The sequence below is a fragment of the Pleurotus ostreatus genome (genome assembly GCF_014466165.1).
Source record: "Pleurotus ostreatus strain PC9 chromosome Unknown scaffold_2, whole genome shotgun sequence".
Taxonomy (NCBI): domain Eukaryota; kingdom Fungi; phylum Basidiomycota; class Agaricomycetes; order Agaricales; family Pleurotaceae; genus Pleurotus; species Pleurotus ostreatus.
Genome location: NW_023503157.1, coordinates 1,754,503 through 1,773,197, shown reverse-complemented (window position 1 = coordinate 1,773,197; position 18,695 = coordinate 1,754,503). Strand labels below are relative to the sequence as shown.

Below are 18,695 nucleotides of genomic sequence, written 5' to 3'. Positions count from 1 at the left end.
TTGCCACTTGCGTTAGGTGACCTGGGTAGTCCAGCAGAAACGCCGTCTCATTCAACATTGAGGACGATTTCAAATTACTGCCAATCCAGTGCTTTATCTTGGTGGTAAAATTTTACCACAAACACTTATTCCTTTTTCGGAAGACCGATTCCCCGAAACGGTGACATGACAGCAAGGTAACGAGTGGCCATCGTCCTGGATCGTCGCTGGCCCACCCCGAGGTCGCTGCTGCCTTGCGATATCTCCTCGCACCGGCAGCTCACACGTCGGGCGTCACAACACGTGGCACGATGCTCGCATTTACATCGCAACTTTGGCACCATTTCTCCGATTAATATATTATTTCTCAACATATAGTCAGATACCTTTCTGGATATTTCCCCACAACGGCTTTTCTGCCGATTTCTCTTCCATTCCTTCTCTACCTCCTACCACCACCATCTCCCATCGCCCCATTCTATCCCCCACTCTCGACCACTCCCCCAAATTCCCCGTCCCAATGCCCCACTATTCTCCCCACGTCGGCCACTGGGGCAATCGCTTCCAGTCGCTGCCGCTGTCGTCTCCTTCGTCGTCCCCCGTTACTCAGACCCCACCCGTAAATGTCGGCGACGCAGAATCGGACGCGTCGTCCGGTAGGGAGGGTGAACAGAGCTGCAACAATCCAACTATATTTGTTGGAAGGTCTGTGGGCGCGTCCCATATATCTGCCTTACTGACAATCCCGCAGTCTGCCGACGAACATGGATGAGAAGGAGCTTCGTTTCTCGTTACAGGTACATCTGACCCAGTATGCAAAGGTCATGTATGTCAAGATCCACCACGGCAAAGACGGCGGCATCTGTGCCTTCGTTCAATTTGAGGTTGGTCCAAGACGGGTGTATTAACCGTCTTTTATGCTGATATATGCGTCGTAATCCGCCTCAGAACGTGGACTCTGCCGCTGTATTCCTTGACACTCTCAGGGCTAATTCCCAGAGGCTCTTCCTGGGCCGTCGTCTGCGCTTTGAGCTTGCTCATGCACACAGGACCCTACTCGTTTCCTATAGGTTCGTATTGTTAGCTCTTGCTTACGCGATCCTTTATGTTCTTTTTTATTTAGGGTTCCTAATATGCAAGACACCGTGTCCGTATCGAGCGAATCTCACGACCTTCCTTTCTCAATGACGATCCGCAAAAACGCAAGGTGAGCTAGTAGCCATAGTATACACGTCCCCTCTGACTATTACAAAGCCTTCCTGTTGTGTTCAATGAAATCGCATCGGAAGAATCTACACACGGCGTCTCAGGGTTGTACTTCCAGCCCGTCATCTGTACCGCGGAGGTCGGTTTGCCGTTTATGCAGCCATAAAGGCATCGATTTAAACCCTTTTCAGGTTATTCACCAATTAGCGACCCACTTTGGACCGTTAGAACGCCTTGAGTTGTACAAACAGGCGCCTTCTGATCATGGTAGGCTCGTCAGTGTGTTATTTTAGGTGCATATAACTAACGTACGCACTCCGTTCCAGGAGTCGACAGCGAAAGGACTTACCCCCCTCCTCACGATGCACCTCGTCTCCCAACCATGGACCCGAGGTGCTGGGAGATCAAGTTCCAAAGCCGAAGCGATTGCGTTACTGCCTTAAATGTAGCGGCCTCTATTTTGATCTCAATCATCAGATGCTAAAATAAACGCACAGGCCCTCTTGACGATACCTTTCATAACAGTCACATGGGCGCATCACCGTGCTCAGCAATCCGACCCCTTGCGAAACGCCGTCCTGGGGAGACTTCACAATGACGATCAGCCCTCTGACGGTATCAAGGGTGATACTTCCCCCTCTCCTTCTAAGAGGGAGGAAAGCTTTGACTGGAGCACGGATGAACCTAGCGAAGGTCATATTTTCAGCGCAAACAGGTTGAACCTCGAAGACGACGAAAGGTATTTACTTTTCTACGCCGTTTATGTCGCCTATTCAGCTAGAATTTTCTAGCACCCCTCGTGCAGTCATCGCTCCCCTAGTTTCCTCGTTGCCCCAGGTTCAAGGCGCCAAGAATGACACACCTAACGGTGTGGGGACGTCGCCTGTGTCTCCAAACGATTCTGAGTTTCCATCAACACCATCTAACGCAGAGTCGCTCCTCGGCTTCCCGGATTGGCATAACAATAACCCTCGCATGGGTTGCGGCTTTGAAGATGGTTTCTTGCAGAGAGAATTTGACAGGTCCGCGTTGTATATCCCAAACATACTGGTTCATGGACCCGAAGCATGGACGGAATACAAACTCGAAGACTACTTTTCTACCTTCGGTAGGATTAAGGATGTGAAAGTCATAAGGCCTCGTATGTCCCCTCAATTCCATGACCATCCTGTCGGCTCTAATTCCTCGCAGCGAATGCCCCGACTGGGTATGCTATAGTATCCTTCGAGAACATCGAATCGGCAGCGTATGCGAAGAACAAACAAGTGAGTGAACCCTTGTAGCATTGGAGTATGTATTAAAAGCCCCACGTCAGGAAAGATTCGGCCGTATTCAATACCGCCATGTCAGTCGAGGTGGCAGAGGCAGAGGCAGAGGCGGGAGGGGGGTTCGAGCTTATATGAACAACTACCGTCGCTTTGATGGTTACAGGCGAGACGACCGAGACCCTTCAGCACCACCTCACGACTTCGGGGGCGTCCAATGCGTGGCCAGCGACGCTCTCCTTCCTAACATCGCTGCTCTCAGCATCACCGCCGACGCTGAACCCCCTCTCGACGCAAGTCTGAACGTGGAGGTAGACGTCCATCGCGAACCCCGCGGCGGCTGTTCTCCAGGCCAGCAGAAGCCAGATTCCCCCAAGAAGCTTGCATCGACCGAAGGCGAAGGGGTTGACAATGTCACCCCTGGCGCTTTACCTCCATTCCAGCCGTCGGTCCCCACCGCCCCGTCAATGCCTACCATCCCCGGCGCCCACCCGTACTCAATGCCCGCTCCATACTTCCATCCAGGACCTTGGGGAGTACCCCAGATGCATCATATGCAGTATGGCATGCCGTACTATTCTGGATACCATATGGTCCCCCAAGGCCCTGCTGGACCACATTCGGATGCCAACTCCTCTCCCTTTCCGACTCCTTACTGGCCTGGGATGTACGGCGTAAGTCATATGCTTTGTTAGATTAACCATAGCTGACGAGACCGGATATAGCCATTCGTTTCCCACCCAACCTACTCTCAACAACGCGACCACACGGACGCTGGGCAGCCTGTTTATCCATCTCCTCCTGTGCCTGCCATCGGCCACTTTCAAGACGAACATCGGGGGCTAATCCCGTATTACCCTCAAGAAGCGTTGAGTCAATACATGACTCAACATTCTCCTGATGAACAAGCCTCCTCCAACAGCGAAGGAGGTCGGCAGCCTTGCCCGTCTCCGGCGCAAGCTATCCCCGGCCACGCACCAGCTCGACACCCCGCGCCATGGGTCCACTTCGCCCCCATGGCGCCGTACCCATATCAAGCCTTTGCACCCCAGCAAGGTCGAAGACCGTGGGCTCCTCCCGTGGCAGGTGGCCAACGCAGAGATGCCGGTATGAACTACAACAAGAATGGGCGGTCTCCTCTTCAGAACAGGTATCGGGGTAACGGTAACATGGGAGAGTCTGCTCTGGCTGGGGAGTGGAACTGTTTCTCTTCAAATTAATCTCCCCATTTTCTCGACAATTTTACCAAGAAAAATCATTCATTCCATCATACTCATTTCTGATTCATTTCCATTGACATTTTTCATTGACATTCGTTCATCACTACATCCCTCATGTTTTCCTCAGTTTTCACGCTATACTCTCGTCATTCACATGATCATTCATGGATCCATCTGACTTCGTTTGCGTAGACATCCTACCTACACCATCGTGTTCCCAAAATTTCCAGTTCCTACACAACTCTCAACCCCTGTTCACCCTTTTGCTCCTATCACTTCTTGCTCTGAAATCGTGCAAGTTCCCTTTTAATCCACACTTCCAGGCTCAAAATTGTCGCGGGATGGCACAATAGTTATGAAGACCGAATTACTAGAAACTGCACGACTGCTCAAGAAGACAAGGAAGTTGAAGGAAGTCGAAGATATGCTTTGATTAATGCCAGGACACATCGGAATTCCCACACGACTGATCCTAACACCAATTTCGAAGTCGCATCCAAGAGCAGGCTAGTCCGTGCTGTGTTTAGGATGGCCGGCAACAATGAGGATCCCGTGAGTCTCAGACAAGTTTGAGAACACCGTCGAGTGGCGTAGTGTCAACGAGCGCTGATGGTGATGGGGAACTGTGTTGATATCTTCCCGCGAGGGCGTATGTTAAATTTGGCTATGAATGGCCCACAGACCCACACTTCCGCCGCCAACATAACAAACCTCTGCCAGCGAGTCAGGGACTTCAAGCGTCCATGATCTGATATCGAAACGTTGATGATTCAAATTCAAATGACCTTGATAGTTAGACGGACATCGACAAAGTGTGGGCGAGCATGATGATGATGATAGGCCCGTCGACGTATCATGTCGATAACGGGGGTTGCAGACCTCCGTGGGCCATCCAGGAAGTAAACAATTTGTTTTAGAACTGAGGGTTCTTGCTTGGGTTGTAGGTCCACCGCGTGAGGCCGCGTGACAAACGTCTTATTCTTGTCTTATTCAACGCGACATAAATAGGGCCTCCCTACGTCCGAGTACCCTTGCTTCAGCCACCGAACCTGTACCTCGTGTCCCGGGATCCCATGTCATGCCATCCATTGATGTAAGGAACGTTGATTGAGGTAGACAGAAGGAATGTTCAGGCCGATGTTTGGGATATTCATATCTGTACGCTATTTTGATTTTGATTTTGTATGCATGCGTGTATGTAAGTAGTAATTGAGTAACCAGTATACAATGAGTGGGCACGATGTCCTTTATACACGAAAAAGGGAGGGGGAGATTGTTATTTACAAGGGAATGGTGGTATGATTCGTCAATGATGTGGTATAGCAAGCATTCTTGGTGATACATCGATGCACAAGGAAAGTCATTTATACGTCTGAGGTGTTCATGTTCGCGTGATCATAGCGCAATTAGGCTGGATGTGGAAGGGGGATGGGCGGAAACGGGGTTGGGCCAGCACGAAAGGAAGGTAAGGTAATTGGGGGTACTGAATGTGGCAAGGTCAACGCAATAAATAGAGTTGCGTTTGTACGGTGGAGGCAGGCATGGGTTCTAGTGGGGGATCAAATTAAATTAAAATGAGCCACACGGAGGGTAGAAGCTGGGCACAAACTCACGGCATAAAAGATCGTCGCAGGTCATTGTGTTAGAGAAATAGGCAGAAGGCATAGGGACGCCCTTGTTCGCCGAAAACCAGCGGAAACAGGTCGTGTTTTGTTACATATGTTCGGATAGGTAAAAAGGAATGAGGATGGTCATCGCTTATTGCCGGTATACCACGACAGGTACACACTGCCAACGCCTGCAATGAATACCCGAGCGCGAAGCCGGCACACCTAAAGTGGGGTTAATTGAGTGGATGATCGACTATAGCAACGGCGCAGGTGCACGCACCGTCTCTGCAACTTCTGCATCTCGGAAGTGGACATGGAGATCACCATCTGGCATCCGCGTTATCTGGTTCACTTCGCCGAAGCTCTGTATGTAAATGAAATCCGATCTCGATCAGTACGTCTATCACGTGGACGGAGTCTTGAGGACACTGACCTCACACCACCGCCGGAATGCTTCAAACTTGCGAGATTCATTCGGCCCTACGCCACTTGCGACTAGCTTTTTCTTCTTCGACTCTCTAGTAACCATACGGCCCATCGGGCCTCGATAGCTGCCCGAGGCATAGGCTACATGTGGTCGTGCCATATCAGATGCTGGGCCGGAAATCTCATCCCTGGCATCATCAGACACGCGGTGGCTTCTATATCGGTTCTTCGATTTCGGTGCAAATGGTGCTCGTCCTGACAGACTATTCTCGGTCGCCACTTGGTAAGATGAACCGACACCGGAAGCCGTGGGTGGGCGACTCCGAGATAGCGTAGACAGGGCTCCCCCGGTTTTGAAGATCATACTAGGTGACGCGGTCGATTGAAGCGAATCCACGAGCGATAACTTGTGGAACGACATCTCGACGGTCGTTGGCGCAGTCGAGGTCTGGGTGATACACGAGGATATGCTGGGACGAGAGGGCGTAAATGTAGATTCTGTGATTGAACTTGTTTTCCCCGGTGATGACGGAGAGCCGAAGTGCCCCATAACGCTGGGGCGCCATTTGGACATACCTGGAGAAGAGGGCTTAGGGGAGGAGGTTGCTTGGCCTGATATGCTCAGCGTCGACAGGCTGGCAGCGCGGGAGTGTTGATTGTGCGGGTGTAATGTGTCGTGTCGGGGAAATATGGATTTTCGGGAGGGCGTTACGGGGGTAGCGTTAGAGGCGCGAGAGATTGAACGCGAGGGCGAGGCTGAGCGAAAGGAGAGGAGACCACGAAAGGAGGAGGGGGCGGGGAGGAAAGAGGAGGACCTATGGATTTTGGGCGTTGTGGGAGCCTTTGTATAGATGCATATTTAGCATGAACATGATACGGGATCAATGATACAATCAAAACCCACCTCGAACGGTGTGAGATCAACGCCAACATGGGCTGGAATGTCATCGTCTTGGACAAGATCATAACTATTCACGGTGTTGTCATCATCGCTGGCTTCTTCTGCCGTCTGACGCCGGGCCAAGTCTGGGTAGGCCAAGTATGCGTTCGGCGGCGTCCCCGAGCTTGACTGCGTGGGGTCAAAGCCAAGAATGCCTGGAGGCTCGTCGAGCGTCACTTGGGGCTGTGTTTGCTGCTCCTTTATCCAGCGGTCGAGCAGACTGGAGCGTCTTCGTCGGGGTGGGTGTGGGATGTCGATGGGGTCGTGAGCGGATATCATCGCGGATTCGGTTGTTGTTGGTATCTGGGAGCTGATTCTTTGAATCAGACGCGTCTACAGGTTGAAAGGTGAGTATATGCGTGTACAGGCCCCGTCGCGGACGTGCTCACCGTCGGGTATGTCGTCGCAAACGGCGGAGGCGGTAAAAGTACAGGCGTACAGGGAGATTACTCTGTCGGGGACATGGGAGATGGTGGTGGAGAGGAAGAGAGAGAGGTAAAGGATGAAGAGTGAACGAACTGTGATCATGCGATTGCCATTTTGAGCTTGTTGATTCAACATAACCGCCTCGAGGTGGCCCATTACCCCATCCACCTCAGGGCTCCCAAATGGCCACACTGCTTGCTGTTCGGCTTCTCGCCGGCAAATACTGCAGCATCTGGGATTACAGGCAACTATGCTATCGATACATTTCTCTGGCTACTCGCTTCAGGAATCAGCGACGAGACCGCGAAAATCCCGTCGACGCACCAGAATTCGAATGATTACGGCCCAGCTTCTTCGACCGCGTGTTCGCCAGTCAGCTTCCCAAGTGCACGAGAAACGATTCCCTTAAATAGCTTGGCTGACGACGTCTTCTCGTATCGCGACAGTAGCGCGAAAGGCTCCGTTCCGCTGGTCATTGCCGACTTCTCTGCATCATGCTCGGCTGCTGCGTCCAGCAGTGTCACCAGCTCCGTGTCTACGGGTAAGCTGCCGAGGAAGGTCAGCTGCTCCCGCCTCGCCATGTCTTCCCCTCCGCCTGTCGAGAACACATTACTAATTTCACCACAGCAGGGGCATACGTAACCGCTCATGTTCTCGATGAGCCCCAGAACCGGCAGATTCACGGCGCGCGTGAAGCTTAAACACTTCATGGCATCGAGCAGCGCTACAGCCTGCGGGGTCGTCACGATGACCGAGGACAGTCGCGCATGTACAGGGCCAAGGTGTTCCAACAAGGATAGATGCTCGTCAGAAGTCCCTAAATGAGGTGAACTTGCAATGAGGTGATGAAATATATGGTTGTGAGAGTCCGTGGCGTACCTGGAGGGGTATCGATTACCAGATAGTCTAGTTCGCCCCATCTCACGTCGCTCAGGAATTGTCTAATCATGCCGTTCTTCTTCGGGCCTCTCCAAACTACCGAGTCTCCCTTGTTCTTTAATAAGAACCCCACACTCATGCATGCCAGCCGGGCTGAGGGGCCATCAGCATACACAGGAACCCAGCCATCACTGCTTTGATGCACGCCGTGCCCATCGACGCCCAACATTCGGGGTATAGATGGCCCAGTGAGATCTACGTCGAGGATCCCGACTCGAGCAGTGGGTGAAGACGCATATAGATTGAGGGCGAGCTGCGTGGTGACTGAGGACTTCCCGACGCCGCCCTTGCCAGAGAGCACGATGATTACGTTCTTGACCGAGCGCAGACGCTTTGTAACTCCTGTTTCTTGAGGGTCGTTCGCCATGGCGGTCGAGGAGGAGCACTGGAGTCCGTATGGCCGATCATGCTGATCAATAAAGAAAGCGGAAGGCACGTGGAGGGCAGAATCGTCGCGCGATTGTTTACATCTAAAGAACCAGACAAATAGTCGTCGGGATGCACTCGATCATTCCAAGCGCGTCCGACTCCGGCGATCACAACGACCACCATGCACTCAAGCCCGTCTCTCAAAGCAGCCGCTCGCTGTCTCAACCGACATTGGTCTGAAGCACCTTGTGAGTCTTTATTTCCGCCGCTCAAGATTCTCTGCTCAAGGACGCAAGAGGCAAGAGGCTGCACCGGTACTACGCGTCGTCGGCGAAGCCAGAGCATGTCCATACGAGCACTATGCTTCCTGCTCCGCGTATAGACTATCGGGCCATAGTACAGAATGCCGAAACCAAGGCACGCAATGCCCTCCAACGAAAAGCACCTCTACCGGACGACGGAATCTCAAAAATAGCAAGTTTGTACAAGGAACACACGGATATTTCTACGACGCTCAACTCGAAACGGAACGAGCGGTCTTCCGTTGGGGAGAAGATACAGAGGGCTGCGAAAGATAAAGAGGTCAAGGGTGTGCTATTGGAGGAAGCAAAAACCCTGAAAGAAGACATAGCTCAACTAGAGGCCAAGTTGTCCACGGTCGCAGACCAGCTCCTTCACCTCGCACTCATGGTCCCAAATGATACGCACCCCGATACACCCATAGGCCCAGAACCCGCCGCCAAAGTCATACACATGCACAAGGCCCAGAATCTCGAAATGAATCCTGCTCTCGACCACGTATCCACTGCAAAGGCCCTCGACCTAGTTGATTTTGAATCCGGTTCCCTTGCAACGGGTTCGTCGTGGTATTACCTCCAAAATGAAGCCGCTCTCCTGGAAATTGCGCTAACGAATTACGCGCTTACTGTCGCCATGGATCATGGGTTCACCCCAGTTCTCACACCCGACGTCGTGCGTTCAGATATTGCCAGTAGATGTGGATTCCAGCCGCGCGACCACTCTGACCCCCCTGTATCGCAAGTCTACCACATCGAGTCCGGGGCCTCGTCTCCCCAGTTGATACTTTCTGGAACTGCAGAAATCCCGCTGGCTGCAATGTTTGCGAATAAAATATTCCCAGCACACTTCCTCCCGAAAAAAGTTGTTGGCCTTGGCAGAGCGTTTCGTGCGGAGGCTGGCGCGAGAGGTGCTGATACGAGGGGTTTGTACAGAGTTCATCAGTTCTCTAAGGTCGAGTTATTCGCGGTGACAACACCCGACAAAAGTCCAGCCATGATGGAGGAAATGAAACGGATTCAGATGGACATATATTCCGCACTCGACATACCATTCAGGTGAGCCCTTCCCATATGTGCATTCTAATATTCGCCCATTCCACTCTAGGGTTCTTGATATGCCTTCTGAGGAACTCGGAGCCAGCGCGTATCGTAAGTACGATATGGAGTCTTGGATGCCTGGAAGAGGCGGCTGGGGAGAGATATCATCCCTGTCGAACTGTACAGACTACCAAGCGCGGCGTCTGCACATCCGATACCGACCGAATGCAGACCCCAATTTCAGCAAAGGTAGTCCGTCACCAACAACCCAAAAAGACACAGCGCCTGCTCTTCCATTTGCTCACACGTTGAACGGAACTGCGGCAGCTATTCCAAGGCTTATAGTAGCTCTCCTTGAAAACGGCGTCGAACTGGACAGCCAGGGCAAGATATTAGCTGTGCACCTACCCCGCTGTTTGGAACCCCACTGGCTCGCTCGCTCTGTTATGCCCAACACGAAAATCCAATGGCGATGACGCCCTCCGAAATAGATGTTTGGTTTACATATACTCTACAACATAGGTGCTCCATTTAGATATCACTTCAGATACGATACGATACTTCGACGTTTTCTCCGTTAACGTTTGGTTGGACCTATGGCGACTTCGTCAGCGAATGGATCGGCAAACGGGTCGTCTTGCCCTGCTTGGGGTCTTATGGCAACAGTCGCTTCGACATCGGGGTCGTCAGAAACATCGACATAATCCTTCCTTGGTCTCCTCGATGACGACGCGTTATGTGTCTCCTCGTCCGACGAAACGTAGTCACTAAAATCTGACAACGACCCGCGAAAGTCGTACGGCTCTTCATCAGAACCGTCTTCACCTTGGCCAGAAGGCTTCATCGGTGGTGGCAAATTGGCCGCGGAGCCGCCGATTGCCCCGAAGTTCAAATCCTGCAAGTCGGGGTGAACGTTGGAGTTGTCGACCTGCTTAGCCCGCTTGATTGCAGCCCTTTGTTTCTCTTGCAACTTGAAGACTTCGCTCTCCCCTGTCATTTGAGGGGCCACCTCGTTGGCAGCAGTTTCGTCCACCGCTGGTGGTTGTTTTTCGGCCAGGCAGAGTTGGTCGTACATCTCCAACGCGCCTATTATCCGTTCGTTGGTCTCGATCAACGTCCCGATCAGTTCCTCGTTCTCCACCAGCTATGCGAGTGATTAGGGAGAAGGGACAGGGACCGGCATGGGGAAATACCTGAATATATCGGACCACGGGCTTTCTCGCTACTTTGGCCTTTTCGAGGCACTCCTGGACTCGTTCGTTGGTGGAGATGCTGTCCTTCTCCGTATTAACCAGCTGTTCGAAGATCCCATAAGTCATGCGTTTCGGAGATAGCATTGCCCGGCTTACCACTATCGCATTGATGAGGTTACTAGTTGCCTGTGAGGCTTCAACGATACTGGATAAAACTTTTGGTTTATCCTGCGTACCTGTCAGCTGTGTGTCTGATAGATTTCCTTGATTCTTACTTTCTCGAAGTCAAAGGCCGGCCTTCTCGGCCTGTTCTGCCTCAATCTTTCCTCCTCTTTCTGCTGTCTCTCCTTCTCCTTCGCCTCTTTCGCCTCCTTCTTAGCACGTTTCCGGCGCGCTGCCTCTGATTCTTGACTCGGTAGTCCTAGCGAGGTCACCACATTATCTATAGTCTGCTGCTGTGTAATTCGGTGTTGCTTGCACTGTCTGTACAGCCCGGCTACGTGTGCCATCTGGGGGTCTGACTTGTATTGCTGTTCCCAGCTTGCGAGGACGAGGAGAACCTTCTTCTTTACCCTCGGGTCACCAGACGGATCAGCAGTTATTTGCTTGAGCGCATCGGTGAGCATGTCATCGGCGAAAGAAGCTGAGATACGTGTGTCGTCGTAATATCAAGTACTCCCAAGAGGTAGCGTGACGCACCCTGGAATTTATGACCGCAATTCTCGACAAGCGCCTTTAGGAGCTGCGGATTCGAATACCTACGTTATGTACTGCACAACATCTTTGTAAATCACAATCACGTACGACCATAGCACGATACTGCTGGTGGGGGCCTCCATGCTTGAGTTTCTTGCGCAGCGCTCTGGATGCTTCCGTTGTACTACAGTCCGTCGTGTAAGTATGCATCCCGGAATAGATGGAACAGGCGTAGGCACCCTGCTCCTTGGAGATTAATTGAGTCGACAAGCTCTGGAATCCTATTTCACATCCCACTTCTTAGAACAGCCTCTCGGAAAGCATTGGAAATTAAGCACGCACCCATCATATGCTTCCTCCTCGTAGCTGCTTCCGGTGAGTATCTCCACCCAGTCGGTGATGGAGGACTGAAACAAGACATCTGAGTGACTGTGTCTTTATCGCAGGATGGCTACGAACATGCGGCTTCTCTCGACCGAACGCCTGTTTGGCGAAACTTATCGCAGACATCGTGGACGGGATGAAGGAGGAATTCCATTCTATATTGCGGAAGGACTAAGTTCAAGGCGTGACTCTACGTCACATTTCTCCGAAACAGAAATTATCGAAAGTACAGTAAACAGAGCGCAAAAGGACGTGTTATGTAACTGCAAAGACTATGGGCGGGAGACTGCGATGGAACAAATACAGGTATTTCGTTTAGTGGATACAAATTGGTAGTGTAGGGGCAAGCGAGAAAGCGCAAGTTTCGTCCAAGGGAGAATGAGAGGCTGGGGCAGGTGACCAAGGCAAGTCAAGAGAACCCAAGGAGAAGGTGGTACTGGGGCTATGGTGGGCTTTCTAGAACGCCATTGCTGGCTTGAGGCCGGCCATGCTGGCCCGGGACCTGCTGATGTGGACTGGCAATCGATCCGACGGGGCTTTCCAGATACAACCTGATTAAGATGGTCTCCAGTGCAGCCACGCTGACGGCAGGATAGGCGAAATTACGAGCGTGTTCGCGCACGGAGTTGAAAAGTGTGGACATGTTGTCCCAGCGATCTTGCCGAGTGGCATTGGGGTCGACGTGAGTATGTGGAGGATACGGCTGAGGGGTAGGCTGCTGGTAAGTCGCCTGTTGAGGCTGGTAGGATGATTGGCTGGGCAACGGAGCAAGCGCAGATACGGCGGCAGGATATGTGGCGGCAGGCTGTTGGATGTTGGATGGGCCGGCGATGGCATTATGATTGTGGACCGGAGCATGGTTCTGAACTGGTGGCGGAGGTAGTGGGGCGGGAGCATTCTGGGGATCTGGGGCCGGAGTAGGAGAGAGGGTGTTGCTGGCATCATCTTGAGGCCGGAAGTGCTTCCGCGAACGTTCTTTCTCCTCAGTGGTAGCTGCCTTACGTCCCCGTCTTGTAAACGGTAGATTCGCTAGACCAACCTCGTGCGAATGCTGGGACATGTCTAGCAAGCGACTCAGCATCTCACCGGCCTCGTCGACGAAACTAAATACTCACAGCAAGCACGCACGACGTCTGAATCGAAATATGTCTTGTAACTGTGACACGGTCAATCTCAGCAGCACTTGCACAGTGAAGGTCAGCCTTGCCTGATAGAAGCTGGACATCCTTGTCCTTCAAGCTGATTTCAGGTATTAGCTCGTATGTCCGCACTTGAGCGGGATCGCCACTCACCTTCCGACTTGGAACCTTGCGCACTCTATCTGGGTGCTTCTTGACATACTTCTTGCGCCCGCTGCGGGAATGTGTAACAAGAATATACCCAATATGGTAAAGCCACGTTTAGCGCTGGTTAGTCACACTCCCTCATAGCCACATTCTTTAGTATAATCACTATCGTTAGTCTAACCTTAGTCCCTCCTTTCTATAGTCTATATACTCTGACAGTATCTATGGTAGTCTACTATAAAGTACGAGCCCTATGTACGTTGTAGGGCAGAGTTGCATAAACAAGGACGACTTACCCCTGTCTTTGACTTGTGTGACTTCGTGTGACGCGACACTTCCCTATCCGGTTGTCTCCCGCCACATATTTTTGACAGAACCATCTCGTCCATCTCATCTCTCATTCACATCGACTCTCTCATCTTATCTCTTTCTGTCTCGTAATCTCTCTCTTCGGGCACCCCTCGGTCTGATCAACCAAGGCTATCCGACTATATCCCGTTAAGTAACTCAGTTTCTCTATTTTACTAACCTAGTATTGTTTAGGTTAATCCTATTGGAGTAATGTCTCATCCCGCGTCCTCGTCTGAGCCTCAGACGCCGTTGGCTATGCCAGCCGCCTATATCCCGGATGAGTCCCCCTTACCTCCACTAACACCCAGCGCTGATGACTCGAGCTTGAACCAGAACAGCGGGACGGGAGCTTCGTACTCCAGCGTCGCCGCTACGAATACTCGTGTCGGGTTCACCACCCCGCGAGAAACCTCTCCCCTTCGAGGGGATACTTCATTCGGCTCCCCTAAAGCCTCGAATGCCAGCTCGAATGCCGGGGTAGTCATCCATGACAACCCCGAAGAATCCAGGTCCTCTCCCGCCGAGGAACACCCTTGGATTACGGTCGGCCGTGGCGGACGCCCTCTCCGCACACCGACTCCAGAAATCTCCCCCGCTCAAGAAGCCGATATCAGGCGCGCGGAGGAATTATTGACCCAGGATCAGCGAGACGCGATCCTGAGGCGTCGCGCATCCGTACACGTTACGGACGACGATTCCATGGACACCGAATCCACGCCTAGAGATAAAGGCAAGGGCGTCGACCCGCGAGAGCGCGGCGAGCCCGTCTTACAGCTCGGTGGGCCCAATCCAGTCGTCAATACGTTTGACGCACCTACCGAAGAAGAAGTCGCTGAGCAACGTGCAGCATTGGAATTTTGGCAATCCAAGCCAAATCTCTCCTCTTCACCCAAAGCTGATAAAGCTAGTACCACCCCTAATGTTGTACTTAGTACTCATCCGAATGATATGACCCTGACCGAATTATTGAAGAATCTTAAGCTCATTCAAGACCGCTTCGACCGACTTGAATCTCAAGTTCAGAACAAGCCTCAAAGGCCCAATGAGTTTAAGCACACTACCTTCACGCCTGAAGTTTTATCTGAAGATGAACGCAAATATATTGAGCGCAAGGCCCGTGGCGACTTTACTCGTGGTAGCGCTATGGTAAATCCGATTCTACCAAGCTGGAGTCGTCGTGAACGTCGCCATGTGTCCCGACCGAATGAAGTAGTACCGCCGTCGTCAAACGTCGGTCGTATCTTCAATCGTGTAGCCCGCAATCGTAACCACGATTCCGACGGTGACCCTTCCTCTGATGGATCCGGTCCTGAGGATGGAGGGGGAAGTTTGCAATCTTCTCGTCGTAAAAAGAGGAAGGCGCCTTCAAAATTGAAGGCCGTCGCACCTACAGTGTTTACCGGTGAACCTAAGATTGATTTATTCAATCGATGGATGCGTGAGGGCTTGCATTATCTTGATGACGCGCGGGTCGAACAGCGAAAGGAAATTCGAGCACTTGCGCGCTATACCGAAGGCAAGGCACAGGCGTATTACCAGAATGTAATCGCTGACGACGAGTCGAACTGGACGCTTGACGAGTATTTCAAGGCCATTTATGATGCCTGTTTCCCGTCTAATTTCCGGGAGAAACAGCGCCGTAAGCTGGAACGTTTCTATCAAAGCGAACTATCAGTTAAAGAGTATGCTGCGCAAATGTACGACATGATAAACACCATCGGAGGGCTTGAGGCACGCCAGTGTGTCGTCCATTTGTTCCGTGGGCTGAATCCTGAGCTGGCAATCGCCTGCCGGCGCATGGGGTTGAACCCCGAGGACGCATCTTGGGATGAAGTTGTTGCGGAGGCTGAGAACGAAGAGATCGTTCTCTCGAGTATTCGCAAAGATGGTTCTCGGGGCGATAAACGTTCAAAGGACGCGGTGACCCAGTCGAGGTCGTCGGTAGCCCATAGCTCAAATAGTTCGTACAAACCTGGGAATAGTAACTTTCGTCAACGTTCGCGCAACTTCAAGAACAGTGATAGTAAACGCTCACCAGATCACAACAACCATCATTCGGACCAGTCATCTGGTAACATGTTACGGAACACTGCTTCTGGTAATCCTTCGAGTAGTAAAACCAATGGAACATCCGGAGGGCGTAGGGACATTTCGCCGCAGGAGCGTCAGAAGCTCCAGTCAGAGGGGAAATGTTTCCTGTGCAGACAGACTGGTCACATAGCACGAAATTGTCCAAAGGCTAACACCTTACCTGGCAAGGGAGGGAAGCCTCCTGGCGTCCGCGTGAATCATATTGATTTTGCAGAACACATAGTTGATGAGTATATCCCCGACGACGAAAACACAGCTCACATCGGATTAGCCGTGCTAGGATCACACGAATATGCGTCGCACGCTGAGTTCATAGAATCTTCGGACTTGGACGTCCCTGGCTTAGTTCTTGACGATAGCGATTCTTCGGATGAGATCTTGGAAGATATCACCGAGATCGGCACGCGGTGGAAGAAATTCCTGAGCGGGTGCTACACGCACGATTGGCTGGGTGACGCCTACGCAAACACGTATACCTGGGTGCTCGAAACAAGCCGCGACCTAGGTCTACCTGGGGATAATGGGTATCAGTATCCTTGGTCGGAACTTCGATTCTCGGTAGAAAGAAGGACACCCACGACCTATGAGGTAAACGACCGTATGCACAACATATGTGTAGAGGTATCCGCCGAGTTGTTACAGGATAACTCTTTCCAGTTTGGTCGGTGGTATGCACAGGTCCTCATGGATCGTGTAGCGCCGTTTTGGACCGGTATGCTGTGCGACGAATTCTATAATGCTAGGGTTCAGCCTACTGAATTCAACGCACGGATGCATCTCAAGCATAAACTCACTTGGGACGAAACGTTGATGGACAGCTCATTTACAGTCAGTGCCTGTGGCCGGAATAATGACTGTTGGTATATCTCGGAAGATGAGCTGGAAACCCACGCCGTGATAAGTGGACTGCTCCTGCGAAATGAGCATCTTCATCTGGCTTCATGGTACGCTAAGCACTCGGTGCCATGGGCTGTTAACCCAGATGACGGCCCATTTTTGCGTGAACCTGAATACGATACTGCCGACCTGTACCGTAATACGGAAGACCTTGCATCGGAACGTTGGGCGGATATGTTAGTAGACGACAGGTTCTATTCATTAGAGCCCTACCTCAAGGATCTCTCTTGCTTCCATGTATTCGACCTGGATGATGGCGACAGCAAGCTGCTGCACGAACTCTTCCTCTTTGGCGTCCAGATTGATCGTGACAAGCTACCTGCACTGCAACGAAACGCGTCAGTCGTCAAGGACAAGGAGCGCGCTGTACCATCGCCTGTAGTGGTCACTGTACAGATCAACGGAAAACCTGCGAAAGCATTGCTGGACTCCGGTTCCTTGGGCGACTTCATGTCGTCTACGTTGGCCGACCAGTTGGGAAGTAAGACGAAGGTCGCGCTTGCCAAGCCGATTCCACTGCAGCTCGCTGTGCAGGGGTCGCGAACGAAGATTAACTGGTCCTGTAAAGCGAACATTAGCTACCAGACAGTCGACGAGGAACGAGCTTTCGATGTCATCAACATCTCAAGCTATGACTTAATTCTGGGTACACCATTCATGTACCAGCATCGGGTATTGCTCGGCCTGAATCCTGCGCGCGTGGTGGTGGGCTCCAAAGAGAGTCTTCCAATGGATGGTCCTGGTGTATCACGATTGGCATCCATGTCAGTTGACTTCGATACTGCGGAAATAGTGCGCGCACGGCAAGAACTGCTTGAGTACGCCAAACCGCTGTGTAAAACAATGGATCAGACTGATCTACCTCCATTACGAGCTATTAACCACACCATACCTTTGATTGATGAGAAAAAGGTATATAAATGGCGACCGTCTCGTTGTCCGGAGCCGTTACTGGAGCAGTGGGTTGAGAAGCGGAATGCGTACTTAAAATCAGGACGTTGGCAAATCACGACGGCCGGGAATGCGGTTCCTATGTTGCATATTTATAAGCCGGGTACCAAATTGTTGCGGATCGTCGTTGACCTACGTGAACGTAATGCGAATACGGTAAAGATGTCTACGCCTATGCCGAATATTGAGGCGATACTGCGCCGAATTGCCGCCCATTTATTCCGTTCCAGCATGGATGGAAAGGATGCGTACGAACAGATTCGAATAGTCGCGGAACATGTTGCTCGCTCCGCAATGACGACACCTGACGGCACAATGGTCAGCTTGGTAATGCAGCAGGGTGATTGCAATGCGCCCGCGACGTACCAGGCACTAATGAATCATATATTCGCACCCTACATTGGCGTATTCATGGACGTTTATCTGGACGACATAATTATCTATTCAGACACACTCGAAAAGCACATTCAGCATGTAAAAACCGCTATTGACGTGCTTACGCGGGAGAAGCTGTACTTGTCCGAAAAGAAGCTTCACTTCCTTGAGAAGGAGTTGAAGGTCCTTGGCCATATTGTCGACGAATCGGGCATTCGTATGGACCCTCACAAGGTTGACGCCGTCGTAAACTGGAAGACGCCTACCAACCGAGACCTGCTTCGAGGGTTCCTAGGGGCAGTGGGCTATCTGGCAGACGACGTTGCGGGCGTACGAATTCCTATGGGTGTGTTAGCGAGATTAACCGGCGACAATACCCCATTTCGATGGACTGATACTCACCAGCGTTCGTTCGACGAGGTAAAGCTCCTCGTTGACCGTTTTCGTTCGCATAGTCGCCGTCCGTTATCCTACGCCCGGGACAGTGATCCTATCTGGTTGATAACGGATGGATCAGCTACGGGAGTGGCCGGCGTCGTGAGCCAGGGGAAGGAATGGCGGACGGCGCGTGTAGCGGCGTTCTTTTCAGCAAAGCTGAACCCAGCACAGCAGAATTATCCCGTGCATGAGATCGAGATGTTGGCTGGGCTCGAATCAATGCTACGCCATAGGGACATTTTGCAGGGTGTTCATTTTCGCTGGCTCACTGATCACAAGGGGTTGGTTCACTTGCTCAATCAGCCCAATCTCTCAG

The 18,695-nt window shown here is 51.9% G+C and overlaps 6 protein-coding genes across 6 annotated transcripts; 2 read left to right on the top strand and 4 right to left on the bottom strand.

Annotated features, from left to right (window-relative positions):
* Window positions 1–499: 499 nt before the first annotated feature.
* Window positions 500–3,670, top strand: PC9H_003416 (uncharacterized protein; the record flags this gene model as incomplete). The annotated part of the gene is made up of 12 exons (XM_036773009.1): window positions 500–684; window positions 731–863; window positions 928–1,049; window positions 1,103–1,186; window positions 1,234–1,324; window positions 1,377–1,452; window positions 1,512–1,630; window positions 1,683–1,924; window positions 1,977–2,326; window positions 2,377–2,450; window positions 2,501–3,124; window positions 3,176–3,670. The coding sequence occupies 12 exons, from the start codon at window positions 500–502 to the stop codon at window positions 3,668–3,670; spliced, it is 2,595 nt and encodes an 864-aa protein (XP_036634482.1).
* A 1,751-nt stretch (window positions 3,671–5,421) lies between these two features.
* On the bottom strand, window positions 5,422–6,925 carry PC9H_003415 (uncharacterized protein; the record flags this gene model as incomplete). The annotated part of the gene is made up of 4 exons (XM_036773008.1): window positions 5,422–5,502; window positions 5,561–5,623; window positions 5,714–6,295; window positions 6,611–6,925. The coding sequence occupies 4 exons, from the start codon at window positions 6,923–6,925 to the stop codon at window positions 5,422–5,424; spliced, it is 1,041 nt and encodes a 346-aa protein (XP_036634481.1).
* A 485-nt stretch (window positions 6,926–7,410) lies between these two features.
* On the bottom strand, window positions 7,411–8,378 carry CFD1 (cytosolic Fe-S cluster assembly factor cfd1; the record flags this gene model as incomplete). Its single annotated transcript, XM_036773007.1, has 2 exons — window positions 7,411–7,889; window positions 7,952–8,378. The coding sequence occupies 2 exons, from the start codon at window positions 8,376–8,378 to the stop codon at window positions 7,411–7,413; spliced, it is 906 nt and encodes a 301-aa protein (XP_036634480.1).
* Window positions 8,379–8,561: 183 nt separating this feature from the next.
* On the top strand, window positions 8,562–10,193 carry DIA4 (Serine--tRNA ligase, mitochondrial; the record flags this gene model as incomplete). The annotated part of the gene is made up of 3 exons (XM_036773006.1): window positions 8,562–8,632; window positions 8,677–9,735; window positions 9,785–10,193. 3 exons carry the CDS (start codon window positions 8,562–8,564, stop codon window positions 10,191–10,193), a joined length of 1,539 nt encoding a protein of 512 aa, XP_036634479.1.
* A 101-nt stretch (window positions 10,194–10,294) lies between these two features.
* LSB5 (putative actin patch assembly and actin polymerization protein) lies at window positions 10,295–12,116 on the bottom strand (the record flags this gene model as incomplete). The annotated part of the gene is made up of 9 exons (XM_036773005.1): window positions 10,295–10,861; window positions 10,911–11,012; window positions 11,067–11,138; window positions 11,186–11,553; window positions 11,610–11,652; window positions 11,715–11,790; window positions 11,846–11,887; window positions 11,949–12,013; window positions 12,066–12,116. 9 exons carry the CDS (start codon window positions 12,114–12,116, stop codon window positions 10,295–10,297), a joined length of 1,386 nt encoding a protein of 461 aa, XP_036634478.1.
* Window positions 12,117–12,432: 316 nt separating this feature from the next.
* PC9H_003411 (uncharacterized protein) lies at window positions 12,433–13,670 on the bottom strand (the record flags this gene model as incomplete). The annotated part of the gene is made up of 4 exons (XM_036773004.1): window positions 12,433–13,052; window positions 13,119–13,146; window positions 13,283–13,343; window positions 13,612–13,670. 4 exons carry the CDS (start codon window positions 13,668–13,670, stop codon window positions 12,433–12,435), a joined length of 768 nt encoding a protein of 255 aa, XP_036634477.1.
* Between the last annotated feature and the right edge of the window lie 5,025 nt (window positions 13,671–18,695).